A 13,835-nucleotide genomic window follows, 5' to 3' on the forward strand; every position below is an offset into this window, starting at 1 on the left:
GCAGTTTAGCTATGAACTAATAATGCTTCTAGCTAACTGGAGGGAATTTGAGAACAGAAACGTGCGCCGAATATTATTTAAACACATTTATGGTCCTCTGACTTCATGTACCGGTTCACGAGAAACCCCTCGTCAGTAGAATATATGAATACATGTTATGAATCTACATATGAGCTTTTGGAAAAGGGCTTACGCTCCCTTAGTTGTAATCCTAAAAGTCACCAGTAGGTGGAAGTAATTGTTCACTGTAGCGCAATACAAAAATTGGAAGTTCAAGCTAAAAACACTGACATCTGTTGCATATTGGCATTGTTAACGCTTCGCAGCTGGGCTAATTCAGTCATTGCTCACTTCTTATTTTTCGCATAATTATGGTAGGCTATGTTTTCACATAGCATTTTGGTATTTTAACATCTGGGGATGAAAAGTACACCATATTTAATGTAAGAACTAGAAGTGCATTTCAGTCTGTTTATTTGAAGGCTCATGTTTAACTCTGAAGAATTGCACTGTTGGTCTTGTTTCAAAAGTAGGGGCTGAAATGGCATGCGGAGCAGTTTGCCAGAAAATCTGGGGGAGAGGACTGGTGTTCCTTCACAAGGTGAGGGGAAGTGTCTCTTTCCCGTAACCTAGGCCTGCTGATTTCAGTATGAACAAATGACGTCGGCCTCCAAATTGAGGAAAAAAAGAAACTGGTGCCAGGCATGAAATGTAACTTCTTGGTTTTATTAACATAATTAAGGAGTGCTAAGGCGCAGAAGTACACGTTTTAGAGCAAACACATCGTATATATTGCGTATAAATGTGCTTTGTGGTGTAACATCTTTTTGAACAAAAACCGTAAACCACTTGTCTCAGTCTTTGGAATGCAACAATAAAAAGTCAGCCACTATAGCCTAACTAACGCCATATGTTTTTCTTGATGTGAATAAGAACAGCATTGAACAAGTGCTGTATTGTTCATTCTCTTTGGTTGCAATGTTGTGACAAAGTGATGAAATGTGTTCTTTCTCAATTAGATTGTCTAAAGTTTGACATGCTGATGAGCTGAATCGTTTTGAACTGGCGCAACAGCGAAATGGACTGCACGCTGGCACGCACACACACAGGCTACACGCAATTTTAAAACAAAAGCATCAGCGACGAGTGTTATAAACGTGTTACAAAGAGCGAAGTTCTAGTGCTTCCTAAACCATTCAGTTCTCACGCACGGATCGACGGGGTTCGCACACCTAATTTCGCAGCTCGCTGGACCGGAGAAGAGCGCCGTAAATTAAACGGTTAAGGGCCTGGCAGCGCGTGGCAGGCTTTGACCAGGGATTTAACTGGGATTCTCTTAACCTACTCAGAAAGCCTGTTGGTTTCTTAGGAGTTTTTTCCGACCATGTCCTCAGCTGAAGTAAAAATAGTTTTACAATGCTCTTACCAAATTCGTTTTTGCACCTGATTCATATGATTAAAAATATGCTCACGAACAAAATAAAGGAGAGACTGTTTTTGTCCAGAACACAGACTTAAACCCAGGCGGGGTTTGTTCTTTATTGTCAGTTAAAATGTCCTATAAGTCCAACGTGTATGATCCTACATTTTTTTAAACGGGTAAACAGCAACATGGGTAATCTTAGGCAAAATCTCACTGCATAAAGTTAATACTCCAATTGCATTAATTATGAAGTAGGCTATGGGATACATTGCCTAATATCTCAGTAGGCATATTAACGAACAGGGAACATCAAGGGAGAGAGAGAGAGGGAGAGAGAGAGGGGGAGAGAGAGAACTCCTGAAGCTAATTTCTTCGAGTCCGAGTAGTAGGCAGTACAAAGTGGTACACTGACTCAAACTCGTTCTCTGTCAGATGCACGCGCGTTTCCTATTCTCTCCATCTAAGGTGCAGCCTGTCTTTCTTCATCGGACGACAAAAAAGTCTCACGACATATCAGAGAACAAAACAGAGGAGGATTACCTGTGGTGGTTAAAAAAAGAAAAAAGGTTTTCTTCATAAAAAGAAAGCAAGAAAGGAATACCCACGGTGTTTGTGTTAGCTACCAGCAGCTGAAAGATTGCTTCAAAACTTACCTACCAACCTACCTACCGGAGAGGCACTGCCTGCATCCGATAAGAGATCTGGTTCGACAAATACGAGGCAAGGGTGGGGGTGTGGAAAGGAGAAAAAAGAAGATAGAAAAGAAAGGACACTGAAAAGAGACTGTGATAACTCAGTAGGAGGAAAAGGGTCAGGAAAGTCAAAGTAGAAGTGAATTCTGCTGTGGTGAAGTGTGAGAACAGAGAGGGAAAGCTGTATTTGAACCGTTAAAGGCTGAACTGAGCACGTTGTGGAGGTAGATATTAACCTGCATCCTATTACTTAGTTGTGAATACTTAACGGCTAATTGCTACGAGGGTTTCTATGGTAGAAGCACAAGGCGTGCAAGGCTTGGAGTAAGGAACAGTGAGCAAAGCCAGCTCGTGCGCACAGAGTAGGGAAAGCTGAGGGATATCTGTTCAGAGCAGAAGATCGAGGAGGGAGTCCTGTGGATTTTTTACGGAGCTTCGCGGTGTGAATGTCCATCAAGATGTGTGTCCCGTCGCTACTGGTCCTGTTGTGCCTCTTCTGCGCTGGTGGTGCTCAGAAGTTTTCTGCGCTGACGGTGAGGACACACGCAGTCTTCAATACGCACGATCTCGTGGCCCTTATGTGTTTATGGCTTGTCTCCAAAACATTTTGTTGTGATTTACATTAAAGGTGGAGTTATTATTATTATTATTATTATTATTATTATTATTATTATTATTATGTTCTAATCAATAACATCGAATCGAAATTAAATTACGTGGAACTGAGAAACAAACGTAAATGTTAATGAAATTTTGCGCTTTTTTCTTTTTTCGTGCAGTTACGTAGGCTATGGTTTATTTTTGTCCGTCGTACTGTTTTCGCGTTAAACGGATCGCTTCATAAGTGAATCATATGTTCTATTTTCAGAAAGTAAATTATTGTCTACCAACGGCAAAAATGGAAAGTATGAGGTTTAATCCAACTTCCAGAGTGCGGGTCTGCGCATTCCGTCGTTTGCCCGAATGAGATCTTTCTGAACTACTTTCACTCCTGCGTGGCAAAACACCACCATTATTATTATTATTATTATTATTATTACAAAAAAGAGGAAGTGCTTAGAAGAACAAAGAGGATAGTAATAATGATTTGGGCATTGATTACTTTGTGGTTCTGATTTCCTACCCTTAACGATACCCTTACAAAACAAAATAAAATGTATGTATAAATATATGAATGTACTTATTTTAGATATATATACACACAGTGTGGACAGTACAGTGGGTAGCACTGTTGCCTCACAACCAGAAGGTATTGGGTTGCGAGTGGATGGGATGACGTACCACAGTGTTGCGGAGGCATCAGGGGTGGAGATAGACTATAGCACTCCCAGTGCACTGCATCGGGGTGGAGATAGACTATAGCACTCCCAGTGCATTGCATTGGGAGCCATTCTAGATTTGAAATGCAGGGGAGCATCCTAAGTGGAAGCCGCCTGCTTCTTGTACCCCGTTTCTCGTGAGACCTGGAATTCCAGCTACGCGCTGGAAGAGGTATTCCCATCGCCGAGCGTGGTTACTGAGTAGCAGGTGAAGACCTGATGATTTTATGGCTGAGAGAGGATCTTGGGGGCTGTACGGGTGATGGGGATGCGGGGCGCTGGAGGCTTATCTGATGAAGTAAGTCTCCGTGGGGGTTGGGGGTGGTTGTCCTGGAAGGGCCGCATGTGGGCGGACAGCGGCTAAAAGCCGTTTCACCTGCGCATAAAGGCCATGACATCACTTCCTCCTTTCCTCCTCTCGACCTTCACAAACTCCTGTGTGAGGTTTCCGACAGGGACGTGTGGAACGCACCCACTTTAACAGACGTCTGACAGCGGGCCCCTTCTGCCCTGTGGCCCCTGGGTATGGAGTGGGGTGTGTCCTGGGAAAGTGCATTTAAAAGGCTTTCTCTCCATTCTGGGATGGGCCCGGATACTGGCCATGCTCTGCACTCAGGGTTCTGTAGCACAGTAAAGCACTCGGCCTGACAGGCTACTGTGTCATTCAGGATTCCGTAGAATTGAGTTATTTGTAACGATAAAGCGCGAACAGGGTGCTGGAGTTTGACATTGTTTGAGGTCTCTCTGAATTACCTGTATGCCGCTTGTGGTGTGTGCCTAGTGCCTAGTCTAGTGCCAGAAGATCTCTGGGTGCGTTGAGTCTGGTCTGTTTTGAGTTTGTGTACGCCACTGAATCTGGGTGCACTGACTCTGGTCTGTTTTGAGTTTGTGTATGCTACTGAATGTGGGTGCCCTGAGTCTGGGCTGTGTCGCTTGTGTACACTACTGAATCTGGGTGCGATTGGTCTGGTCTGCCCAGTTCACAGGGACTGCGGGAACGGTTATATCTCCTGGCTTGTCAGGAGGGTGATGACGGCTCCATTAGCAGGACCCTGTGTGCTTTCCTTTCGGGCCAGGCCGCACCAGAGCGCCAGCCGCCAACTATGCGCCGATCGGCCGAGGCCAAGAAAGGCCGAGGGAAGCGCAGGCGGCGGACCCAACGACCTGCTGCGCAGAACCGGGCTGGGGGCCGGCGGCGGCGGGCACGCCGTGGCGTGCGGTCACCTGCCGTCACCTCCGCCGCTCCTGCGCGGCTGCGCCGGCGCACGTGGCGCTAGCGCGCGGCGGGAGGACAGGACGGGGAGAGAAGGCGAGCGAGGGAAAGGAATGCGGGGCGTCTGAGCCCCTCGGCCCGGTGATTTAGCGCCCGGCGTGACAGCCCCCGTCCCCTCCCCCGCCCGCTTTATTTATTGGCGGCGTTAAAATGCCTTAATATCCAAATGGAAACACACGGCCGCTGGTCGTTAACCCCGGGGGTCAGGGGGCAGGGCGGCGGGCCACGCCTGCGGAGGGGGCTCTGGAATGCGCGGGGAGGCTCAGCGCACGCACGGGTCCGCTCGCACGCCGAAACGTACGGTCCTCACACCGCCGCCGCGTCCGCAGGGCCGGCCGGCTGAGCTCCGCTGTGCCCCGGGTCCGATTCAGCAGGGCGTCCGTCCGTACATCCGTCCGTCCGTCTGTGTGCGGTAAGATGCCATGTTCACGCTGGTGTGGGGTGGGGTGGGGCTGCTGAGTGGTGTTTGGGATTTGATGGTGTGTGAGGGGGCGAGGCCTGTGTCCTGTCTGCTGGTGCTGTCCCGTCTAGGGCTGCGTGGGTAATTCTCCGCTAACACAGAATGTTCTCACTATTTTGCTGGGGTGTTCTGTTAATGTTACAACGTTGCCACTACACTGCAGCAACGCTGAGAGAAGAAGGTTTTGTGTCGGCTGGGCTGGGATTTGGATGTGAGGTGAAAAGGGTCTCGGTCTCTTGTTTCTTTCTGCGTCTTTATCTCTGCACTGGCGGACCGCGGCAGCGAGATCATAGGGCTGAACAGAAAATATATTTCATCAGGACTGTAATTGAATTTGTGCATGTGTACGTGTGTGTGTGTGAATTGTTTGGGCGCATGCATGCGAGACGTACGATGGGGGAGAGAGCGGGTAACTCCCTGCTCTCATCACCCGAAGTGAGAGTTCACGGAAACCCATGTAAGAAATATCCATTCTACTTCTAATTCACACACAAATCCCCCGTGGATGCTTTGTTTGTTGCCGGCAGTGTTATTTCTGTAGATGTTTTTTTCCTCATGAGAAGAGAGGCTTGGGAAGGTGTTGCTCCAGTCTGGGGAAAAAAAGAAAAGAAAAGAAAGAGAAAAAAATAAATGAATAACTCAGTTTCTTACGCTTTATTGGAACACAAGGCTTCTCTTCGCCTGGTCTCACATTTAAAAACCTGCACCTGCAGAAGAGTGAAAAAAAAAAACCTTTTTTTTTTCCCCCACATGACTACCAGAGGCCTTTCACAGCAACTTAAAAAAAAAAAGAATCTTTCACAGCAATTAAACGCTTTTCTCTTTGATTGAGTTAATAGCCTGGTTAAAGGCTGTCACTTTCTTCCTCTTTCAGCACTCTGGAGACTAATGAACCCCAGGGAGCCGCAGCGTCGGCGCAGGAAGCTCCCGCCGCGCCGCTTTAGCGCCTCTGCAGCGCCGCGCGGCTCAGCCGGGGCCCCCACTGACCCTTTCGGGGGCCCCGGCGCGAGGGGGGCCTCTCGGGGCCGCGGGGGGGGGGGAAGGCGGGCCCGTCCGGCGGCCCTCGGCGGCACCACAATGTGATCTCTGTTGGACCGCGCCCCGCCCCCCCCCCAGCTGCCTTTCGAGCGGGTCATTCATTTCCTTTAAATGTGGCGGAGCTCGAGTGCCGGGTGTGTGGGACAGGGTCCGGGGTGGGGGGGGGGAGGGTTGTAGTTTTGGGGTGAGGTTGGGGGGGAGTGCGCGGGGTGGTAATAGGATTTGATTTGTCTGCTGGTGAGTCTTGAAAAAAATCTGTCAAAGTTTTTTTTTTCTTCCTTTGTTTTTTTGTGTTGGCGTTAAGCTGGGGTTTTGTTTGCGCCTTGCCTGAGCCGCCGCGCGAGACTCCGCCGCGGTTCTGCTTCACAGAGCCCGGCCCTCTGAAGGGCCCGGCCCTCAAGCGGGGCCCTCTCTGTGGGCTGCTTTCTCCCACCTCAGCCTCTCTGGAGGCCTGCAACGAGCTCTGTGCGGAGAGTCTTCGGCAAGTCACAGCCAACCTGCTCTGTCTGCGGGGGCCAAAGTGAGACCCCCCCCCCCCCAGCCTTTCCTAATCCCACGCCTGTCGTGGGGTCTCAGTGCCAGCCCATTGACCAATGGCAATCAAACCGGTGACACACAGCTGCTCAGCCAGGAGCATGTCTGCCATCTTCTCTGTCTGTTCCATGGAGCAGAAACTGGTGAGGGAGCGTATTACAGAGGAGTTCCTCCATTTCCCCATGCTAAACTCTTTCAGCTACTTTACTTTCACACTTTCTGTCTTCTTGTGCTGCTTTCTTTTTTCACTCTCTCACTCTCTTCTCTCTCAGTTCAGTTCAGTTCAATTCAACTGTCCTTTATTCCCAGGTGCAACCAAGGTAGTAAACAGATAACTAACACGTACATAATGATTTTTCAGACTTAATTTAGCTCTTATTGTTTATTATTTACAGCAGTTTATCGGTGCACATTTATCTCTCTGTTCATATCTTTTTCTGGCATGTAGAAGCATAACTGGCTGCTAGTGGGACTGTGGGCCCTTCTCCAAGAATTATGGACATTTTCTCTTTAACTGTAATACTTTGGGAGTGGGAGGAATCGTGGTTAAATAGAGAAATAAGATTTCCATTTCCTGGGAAATCTGTCTCATCCTGTCTGTTTTCACAGAGAGCCTTCCTCTCCCTCTCTCTCTCTCTCTCTCTCTCTCCCAGCTCCACAGGTGCTTGACGTGTGTGGTTTGGATGGGGGGGGGGGTTTGGCTGGGCGGATGGACACGCTGATCATTATCAGAGCTGATTTTGGCCCAGTTTAGTGTGACCTCTGAGGAAGACACTTCTGACAGCTCTTTCATGCCTCCATTCACTGGGAGCTGTGAAGAAGAGAGGGATGAATGGGGGAAGGTCGCGGCTTTGGGGAGGGGGGTGGGGGGGCGGGTGGGGGTGTGTGCGCTGACCCGAGACAGTTTGTGACCGTCCGTCAGAACCGGCCATACGGGGTGAATGACCCAGACACTCACCACTCAGCGACGGGCCAATAAAACCCCCTGTGCTTTTATCAGTGATCAGTGAGTAAAAATAGGTTTGGGACAGTGAAAGAGGGTAAGGATGGATGAGGGCAGGAGACCCCACCGATGAGCAGAAGCACAGACCCGAAGCTCACAGCACGTGTGAAAGAAAGCCTTTCTTTAAGAATGACATCATGTGAAGAAAGTTGTAAAAAAAAAAACCAGAAAGGGTTGTTTATAGATCTGATCTGGAGGCTTCCCCTCGCGGCTGCCCTCCCGATGTGCTGGAACCGGTGCTCTCTTTACTTCAGGGTGATTTACGATGAAGGAAGGGAAGAGAGAGTATCTGTCACGGCCGGGGGCGCTGCCTCGAACCTGCGGCCGGGATCCAGGTGCGTAGCGCGGGCAGCTCCTCCCGGCCCCGCCCCCCGGGGCTGGAACCCAGCTCAGCCCGGCTCTCTACCTGCACCGCTGCCTGCTGGCCCGAGACACGCCCGCCACACTGATTTACACACTGCAGCTCTGGGGAACAGGGCCAGCTCCAGCAGCTCTCTCATTCTTCACTGATGTGAACAGTCCTGGTGTGTGTGTGTGTGTGTGTGTGTGTGTGTGTGAATGAGTGAGTGTGAGTGAACGGGTGTGTGTGAGTGTGCAAGCGCGTGGGATACATACGTGTATGCGTATGAGCAGGCAAGTGCGTGTGGGTGTTCGTACACGTGTGTTTGTCAGCGTGTGAGCGTGTTTGGTGTTTGGAAGGAAGGTTGATTTGATTTTATGAGCTCACTGGTTATTTATAGTTAAATCATGCAGGACAAAGCACCCGTGTGAGCAGATGGAGTCATTTCGTAAGTGTGCGGCGTGAGCTGTTTGTGTGTGTGTGGAATGAGAGAACGCGTCTTCACACCCAGCGTACCGGGGCGGCCGTTCCCCCGGCTCCTCGCTCATGGCCGTGTGCCCCGGCCGAGTGCCGGCTCTTTGCCCCGCGGGCATCGCCATGGTAACTCAGCAGGCCGAAGCCTTATCCGCATTAATATCAGCGATATCAGCGATCCACTGCGTCAGGCCGGGAGTCCGGCCGCTCCTTTCCCTTTTTATCCCAAATCCAGCATCCCGGGTGAGCGGCAGGAGGAGGCGCGGGGAACACTGTACGGGAGCAAGTGTGTGTGTGTTTGTGTCTGTGTGCAGGGTGCAGGGTGATCAACTGTTGACCACAGCAGGGAAATTAATGGAACATTTATTCCTCCTCAACACTTTCATTGGGTTTTATCCTAAAGCTTCTTTTGATCAAACAAGCCGTGTCAGTGCTAAGCCATCACACGCCACTCCTCGTGCTTTCATGTGAAATCCTTGGCTTACTCACAAATGAATTTTACACCCAGAGTGTGTGGTTGCGATGGTTGTCTTGTTAGCATTTTGCTGATGAGCCCCCTCTCTCTCGGTGCAGTTCCTGCGTGTGGACCAGGACAGGGAGTGTCACATGGACTGCAGCAGCGTCCCGCGGAAGCCCCTCTGCGCTTCGGACGGGCGGACCTTCATGTCACGCTGCGAGTTTCTTCGCGCCAAGTGCCGTGACCCCGAGCTGGAGGTCAACCGAGGACCCTGCAAAGGTCAGGTTACCAGCCGTGCTTCCGTGACCCTGGGGGGGGGGGGGTCCCACACAGGCCCCTTCCACCCCTTCCCCAAAAATGCTGTGTGTTAAGTGTATCAAAGGATAAGGAAGTACATGTGAAGAGATTGGTGTTAATGGTGTTAAAAATTCAGTTTCTCATTGAGTTTTGCAGAAGAGCAGTGGGCACAGACAGAATTGGCAGAGAGTAGTGGGCGGAGGCACTTAGCACAGAGAGCCATGGCAGTGGTACTTAGCACAGAGAGCAGTGGGCAGAGGCACTTAGCACAGAGAGCAGTGGGCAGGGGCACTTAACACAGAGCAGTGGGCAGGGGCACTTAGCACAGAGAGCAGTGGGCAGAGGCACTTAGCACAGAGAGCAGTGGGAACAGACACTTAGCACAGAGAGCAGTGAGCAGAGGCACTTAGCACAGAGAGCAGTGGGAACAGACACTTAGCACAGAGAGCAGTGAGCAGAGGCACTTAGCACAGAGAGCAGTGGGCAGGGGCACTTAACACAGAGCAGTGGGCAGGGGCACTTAGCACAGAGAGCAGTGGGCAGAGGCACTTAGCACAGAGAGCAGTGGGACAGACACTTAGCACAGAGAGCAGTGAGCAGAGGCACTTAGCACAGAGAGCAGTGGGAAGGCACTTAGCACAGAGAGCAGTGAGCAGAGGCACTTAGCACAGAGAGCAGTGGGCAGGGGCACTTAACACAGAGCAGTGGGCAGGGGCACTTAGCACAGAGAGCAGTGGGCTGGGGCACTTAGCACAGAGAGCAGTGGGAACAGACACTTAGCACAGAGAGCAGTGGGCAGAGGCACTTAGCACAGAGAGCAGTGGGCTGGGGCACTTAGCACAGAGAGCAGTGGGAACAGACACTTAGCACAGAGAGCAGTGAGCAGAGGCACTTAGCACAGAGAGCAGTGGGCAGAGGCACTTAGCACAGAGAGCAGTGGGCAGAGGCACTTAGCACAGAGAGCAGTGAGCAGAGGCACTTAGCACAGAGAGTGGGCAGAGGCACTTAGCACAGAGAGCAGTAGGCAGAGGCACTTAGCACAGAGAGCAGTGGGCAGAGGCACTTAGCACAGAGAGCAGTGGGCAGAGGCACTTAGCACAGAGAGCAGTGGGCAGAGGCACTTAGCACAGAGAGCAGTGGGCAGAGTCAGCGTGGACAAAGGGATGGAGAATCCTCTCGGGGCTGAACACTGTTCCGTGCTGTGCCCACTGGATAAAGCCTGCTAACACAGCCTTGCATTGTGTTCAGTGTTATTAAGCAGGATGCAGGGGATTTTTAAAACCCCTCGAATTCCCCAGCTAATGCACGTCATTCTAAGGGAGGAGTGAGACAGACTGCGGGGCGCAGCAGGAATGAATGATGCTGTTTGAGAGGGCAGTGCCTCTTCCGCTTGTACGTGTTTACCACGCTTGTGGGATAAAATATGACGTCTTGTTGAGCAGCTGTTGTAGAGGCTGAAAACAGAAATATCTGAGGCACTGTGTGTGCGTGTGTGTGTGTGTGTGTGTGTGTGTGTGTGTGTGTGTGTGTGTATGTGTCTGTACGTGCGTGTCTGTGTGTTTGTGTGTGTGTGTGTGTGTGTGTTTGTGTCTGTACGTGCGTGTCTGTGTGTGTGTCTGTACGTGCGTGTGTGTGTTTATGTGTGTGTGCGTGTCTGTGTGTTTATGTGTGTGTGTGTGTGTGTGCATGTGTGTGTGCTTCCTCATGTTTCTCTCTCTGAGTGAAACATCAGCACATGCATTAGCAGGGTGTGCAGAGCTGCTGCAGGTACAGGCGTAGGAGAGCAGCTCCATCTCTCTGAGGCTCTATTTCACTGCAGCAGTACAGCAGGCATCTGGGGGTCAGCTTTGCTCCCATTAGTCACTGGCCCGGCCGTCTACCTGGTATGATGGAGAACGTACAGAGGAGCAGAAGAAGAACATGCCCGGCGGGGCGGGGCGGGGCAGAGGGGGCCTGGAGAGGGGGGTACGGGTGCCCGTGGAGGTCATTGCGGTGCCTGCTCGGGTCGTCCCGCTCACAGACCCCTCCCTCTCAGCTGCCCGGGGCGGGAAGACCTCACCGCGTCATGTGACTCTCGTCCGCGCCGTCGCCGCGACGCTCCCCACAAAGCCTCATTCTTCCCCCGATGAATGCGGGCTCACAGGAGGGGGGCAAGAGACCCTTCACATGGCGGAGAACTTTCACATTTCATGCCTCCTCGGAGCGCCATGGCAACCCCGGCGAGCCTGGACATCTGGATCATCGGAGAATGGCGGTTTCCTGCTAGGCCGCTGAAAGAGAGCAGATCTGTGAAGGTCTCATTGTGAGCGCCAGTGTCTCAGTCACAGTCCCTCGCTTCTTCCTGGAAACAAAAAAAATTAAACAAAACACAAAAACAAGGGTGGGAGAGGAGGGGGGCAGCGGGGGGAACGAAGCGAAAGAGCAGATTTTTTGGCGGTTTTGCGCGGAGCAGAAGTAAAGCAGAGCGGCCCGGGCCTTGGGGGAGAGCAGCCAGGGCCGCGCGGAGGTTAGGGTTGCGGCGCTGAGAGTTGCATGGCACAGGCTGGCACCACATTTGTTTTCTATCAGAGGCAGCAGATGATTCAACTGTCCTGTCAGTTTTTCCAACCGGGCAGTCCGGAAAGAGGACGAGAGTTTGGGATTTTCCACCCAAGCTAACTATAGCCCCCCCCCCCCATCCTCCACCCCGGTTCTCCTGTTATTACCCCCGGTTCCGTCCAGTCCCCCGCCACCAAACCCCCGCCCGCTGCCACCGCCCTGTCTCCCTCCGCCCGGTCTGAAATTAGCCAGCGCTGTCGCGGGTCATGTGACTGAGATCCAGCTCGTCGCTCAGGAGCTCCTTACGGCCGGGCGGGCGGCGTCTTCTCCCTTCGGCAGCTCCCGCCGGGCACCCTCGCGATGAGAGGAAGACACCTCTGACGTCTTCCCCGTCCCTGCCCTCGTCTGGGCAGCCTGGGCACCCCTGGCAGAGGGCCACTCTGGAAAAGCCACAGGGAGAGTAAAGCAAATGTAAAAGATGAGGATAGGGTGGCAGAGAGGAAGAAAAACAGACAGACAAGCAGACACTTGGGATCCACACCACAGAGAGAGAATTTTGGGAAAGGAGGGAAGTGGAGAAAACAGAAGTAAACAGTGGAAGAGAGAGCGAGAAAGAGAGAAAGTGGAAAGACGGGGAGGGAGAGACAGGAGGAGGCAGGGGCTGAGTGCGAGATGGAGCAGACGGAGCGTTTCTCCTCTCCTGGGCCCTTATTTTCCAGCTCCAGCCCTTTCCCACAGCTCCCTGGGTCCCTCTGCCAGGCTGAGCTGCCCTAATACCTTTAGCAGTGTGTGCTGGGCAGGAGTGCCACTGCTTAGCTGGCGGAAGCTTTCATAAGACTGGGATGCTGGGTTTCCACCCAACCACCCAACTGTGGTATCCAGTACTTCTGAAATCAACCTGAATAATAGCCCTCTCCCTCCCTCTCTCCATCTCTCTTCATCTGCCTTTCTCTCTGTCACTCTCATTCCCTCTCTCTCCCTTTCCCAATGTCTCGCTTTCTGTCACACACTGTCCTGCTCTTTCTCACAAATGCAATCTCTCTTCTTTCTCTCCAACTCCCGTTCTCTCTCTCTCTGACTCTCTCCCTCCATCTCTCTGTCATTCCCCTCTCTCTCTCCCCCTCGCTCTCTCTCTCTCTATTACCTTACATGTGACAGACTGTTGTTTACCCAGCACACTAGACAGCATTGTTCCTATAGTGAATCTGACTCCTGTGAGGGCTGTGCTTGTGTTCGCAGACACGTCCAGGTGCGTGGCTGAGAAGAAGTACACAGAGCAGCAGGCTAAGAAGCTCTTCCCACAAGTCTTCGTTCCTGTCTGCAATCCCGACGGCACCTACAGCGAGGTGAGAGGGACGGAGAGCGAGGGAGCGAGAGTGCGTGAGAGAGAGAGAGACTGAATGTGTGTCTGAGAGTGTGTGAGAGAGAGAGAGAGAGAGGTAGACGTAAGGGACAGTTGGTGACCACCTCAAACTGTCTCGGAGAAGGAGCTCAAAGCCAACATGGCCGTTCGTTGAGCGTTCCTCTTCCCCGGCCTTGGAGTGGGCTGTCTGACCCCCTGTCCCATGTGCCCCTTGCAGGTGCAGTGCCACAGTTACACAGGCTACTGCTGGTGCGTCACGCCCAACGGGCGGCCCATCAGCGGCTCCGCCGTGGCCAACAAGAAGCCGCGGTGCCAAGGTGAGCGGGCCGCTCTGGGCTGGCAGGGCAACGGCTGCCCTGCCCAGTCCCCCGGGCATCATTTACTCCTGACAAAAACATCACAGACGATGGCAATAACATTTTACCAGCGTTCTTATGCTAATATTAGAATTCAAAATGTGTTAATCATTGCTATTCTTTAACACAGATGTATTCATTAACATGAATGAATGAAAGTAATTTAACTTGAATAACAACAGAGTAATTTTCACACCTGAAATTTACCTTGTGACTTAAAGTTCCAGGAACAGTGGGGGAAATGTGGGGAACATTTGCCCTCACTTTT

The 13,835-nt window shown here is 51.7% G+C and overlaps 1 protein-coding gene across 3 annotated transcripts in view; it reads left to right on the forward strand.

Annotated features, from left to right (window-relative positions):
• The first annotated feature begins 11 nt into the window (after nucleotides 1–11).
• smoc2 (SPARC related modular calcium binding 2) overlaps nucleotides 12–13,835 on the forward strand; it is a 29,280-nt gene continuing 15,456 nt past the window's right edge. The window contains exons 1-4 of one of the 3 annotated variants that reach the window (XM_064317623.1): nucleotides 12–601; nucleotides 9,130–9,292; nucleotides 13,088–13,194; nucleotides 13,429–13,528. In XM_064317623.1, the coding sequence (XP_064173693.1) occupies nucleotides 542–601; nucleotides 9,130–9,292; nucleotides 13,088–13,194; nucleotides 13,429–13,528 (430 nt within the window). In that variant the 5' untranslated portion in view covers nucleotides 12–541. Of the gene's footprint in view, nucleotides 602–1,747; nucleotides 2,649–9,129; nucleotides 9,293–13,087; nucleotides 13,195–13,428; nucleotides 13,529–13,835 lie in introns of those variants that run through there. The other 2 variants (XM_064317622.1, XM_064317624.1) reach the window with 2 other exon arrangements.

The sequence above is a fragment of the Anguilla rostrata genome, chromosome 18 (assembly GCF_018555375.3).
Source record: "Anguilla rostrata isolate EN2019 chromosome 18, ASM1855537v3, whole genome shotgun sequence".
In the NCBI taxonomy this organism is placed as follows: Eukaryota; Metazoa; Chordata; class Actinopteri; order Anguilliformes; family Anguillidae; genus Anguilla; species Anguilla rostrata.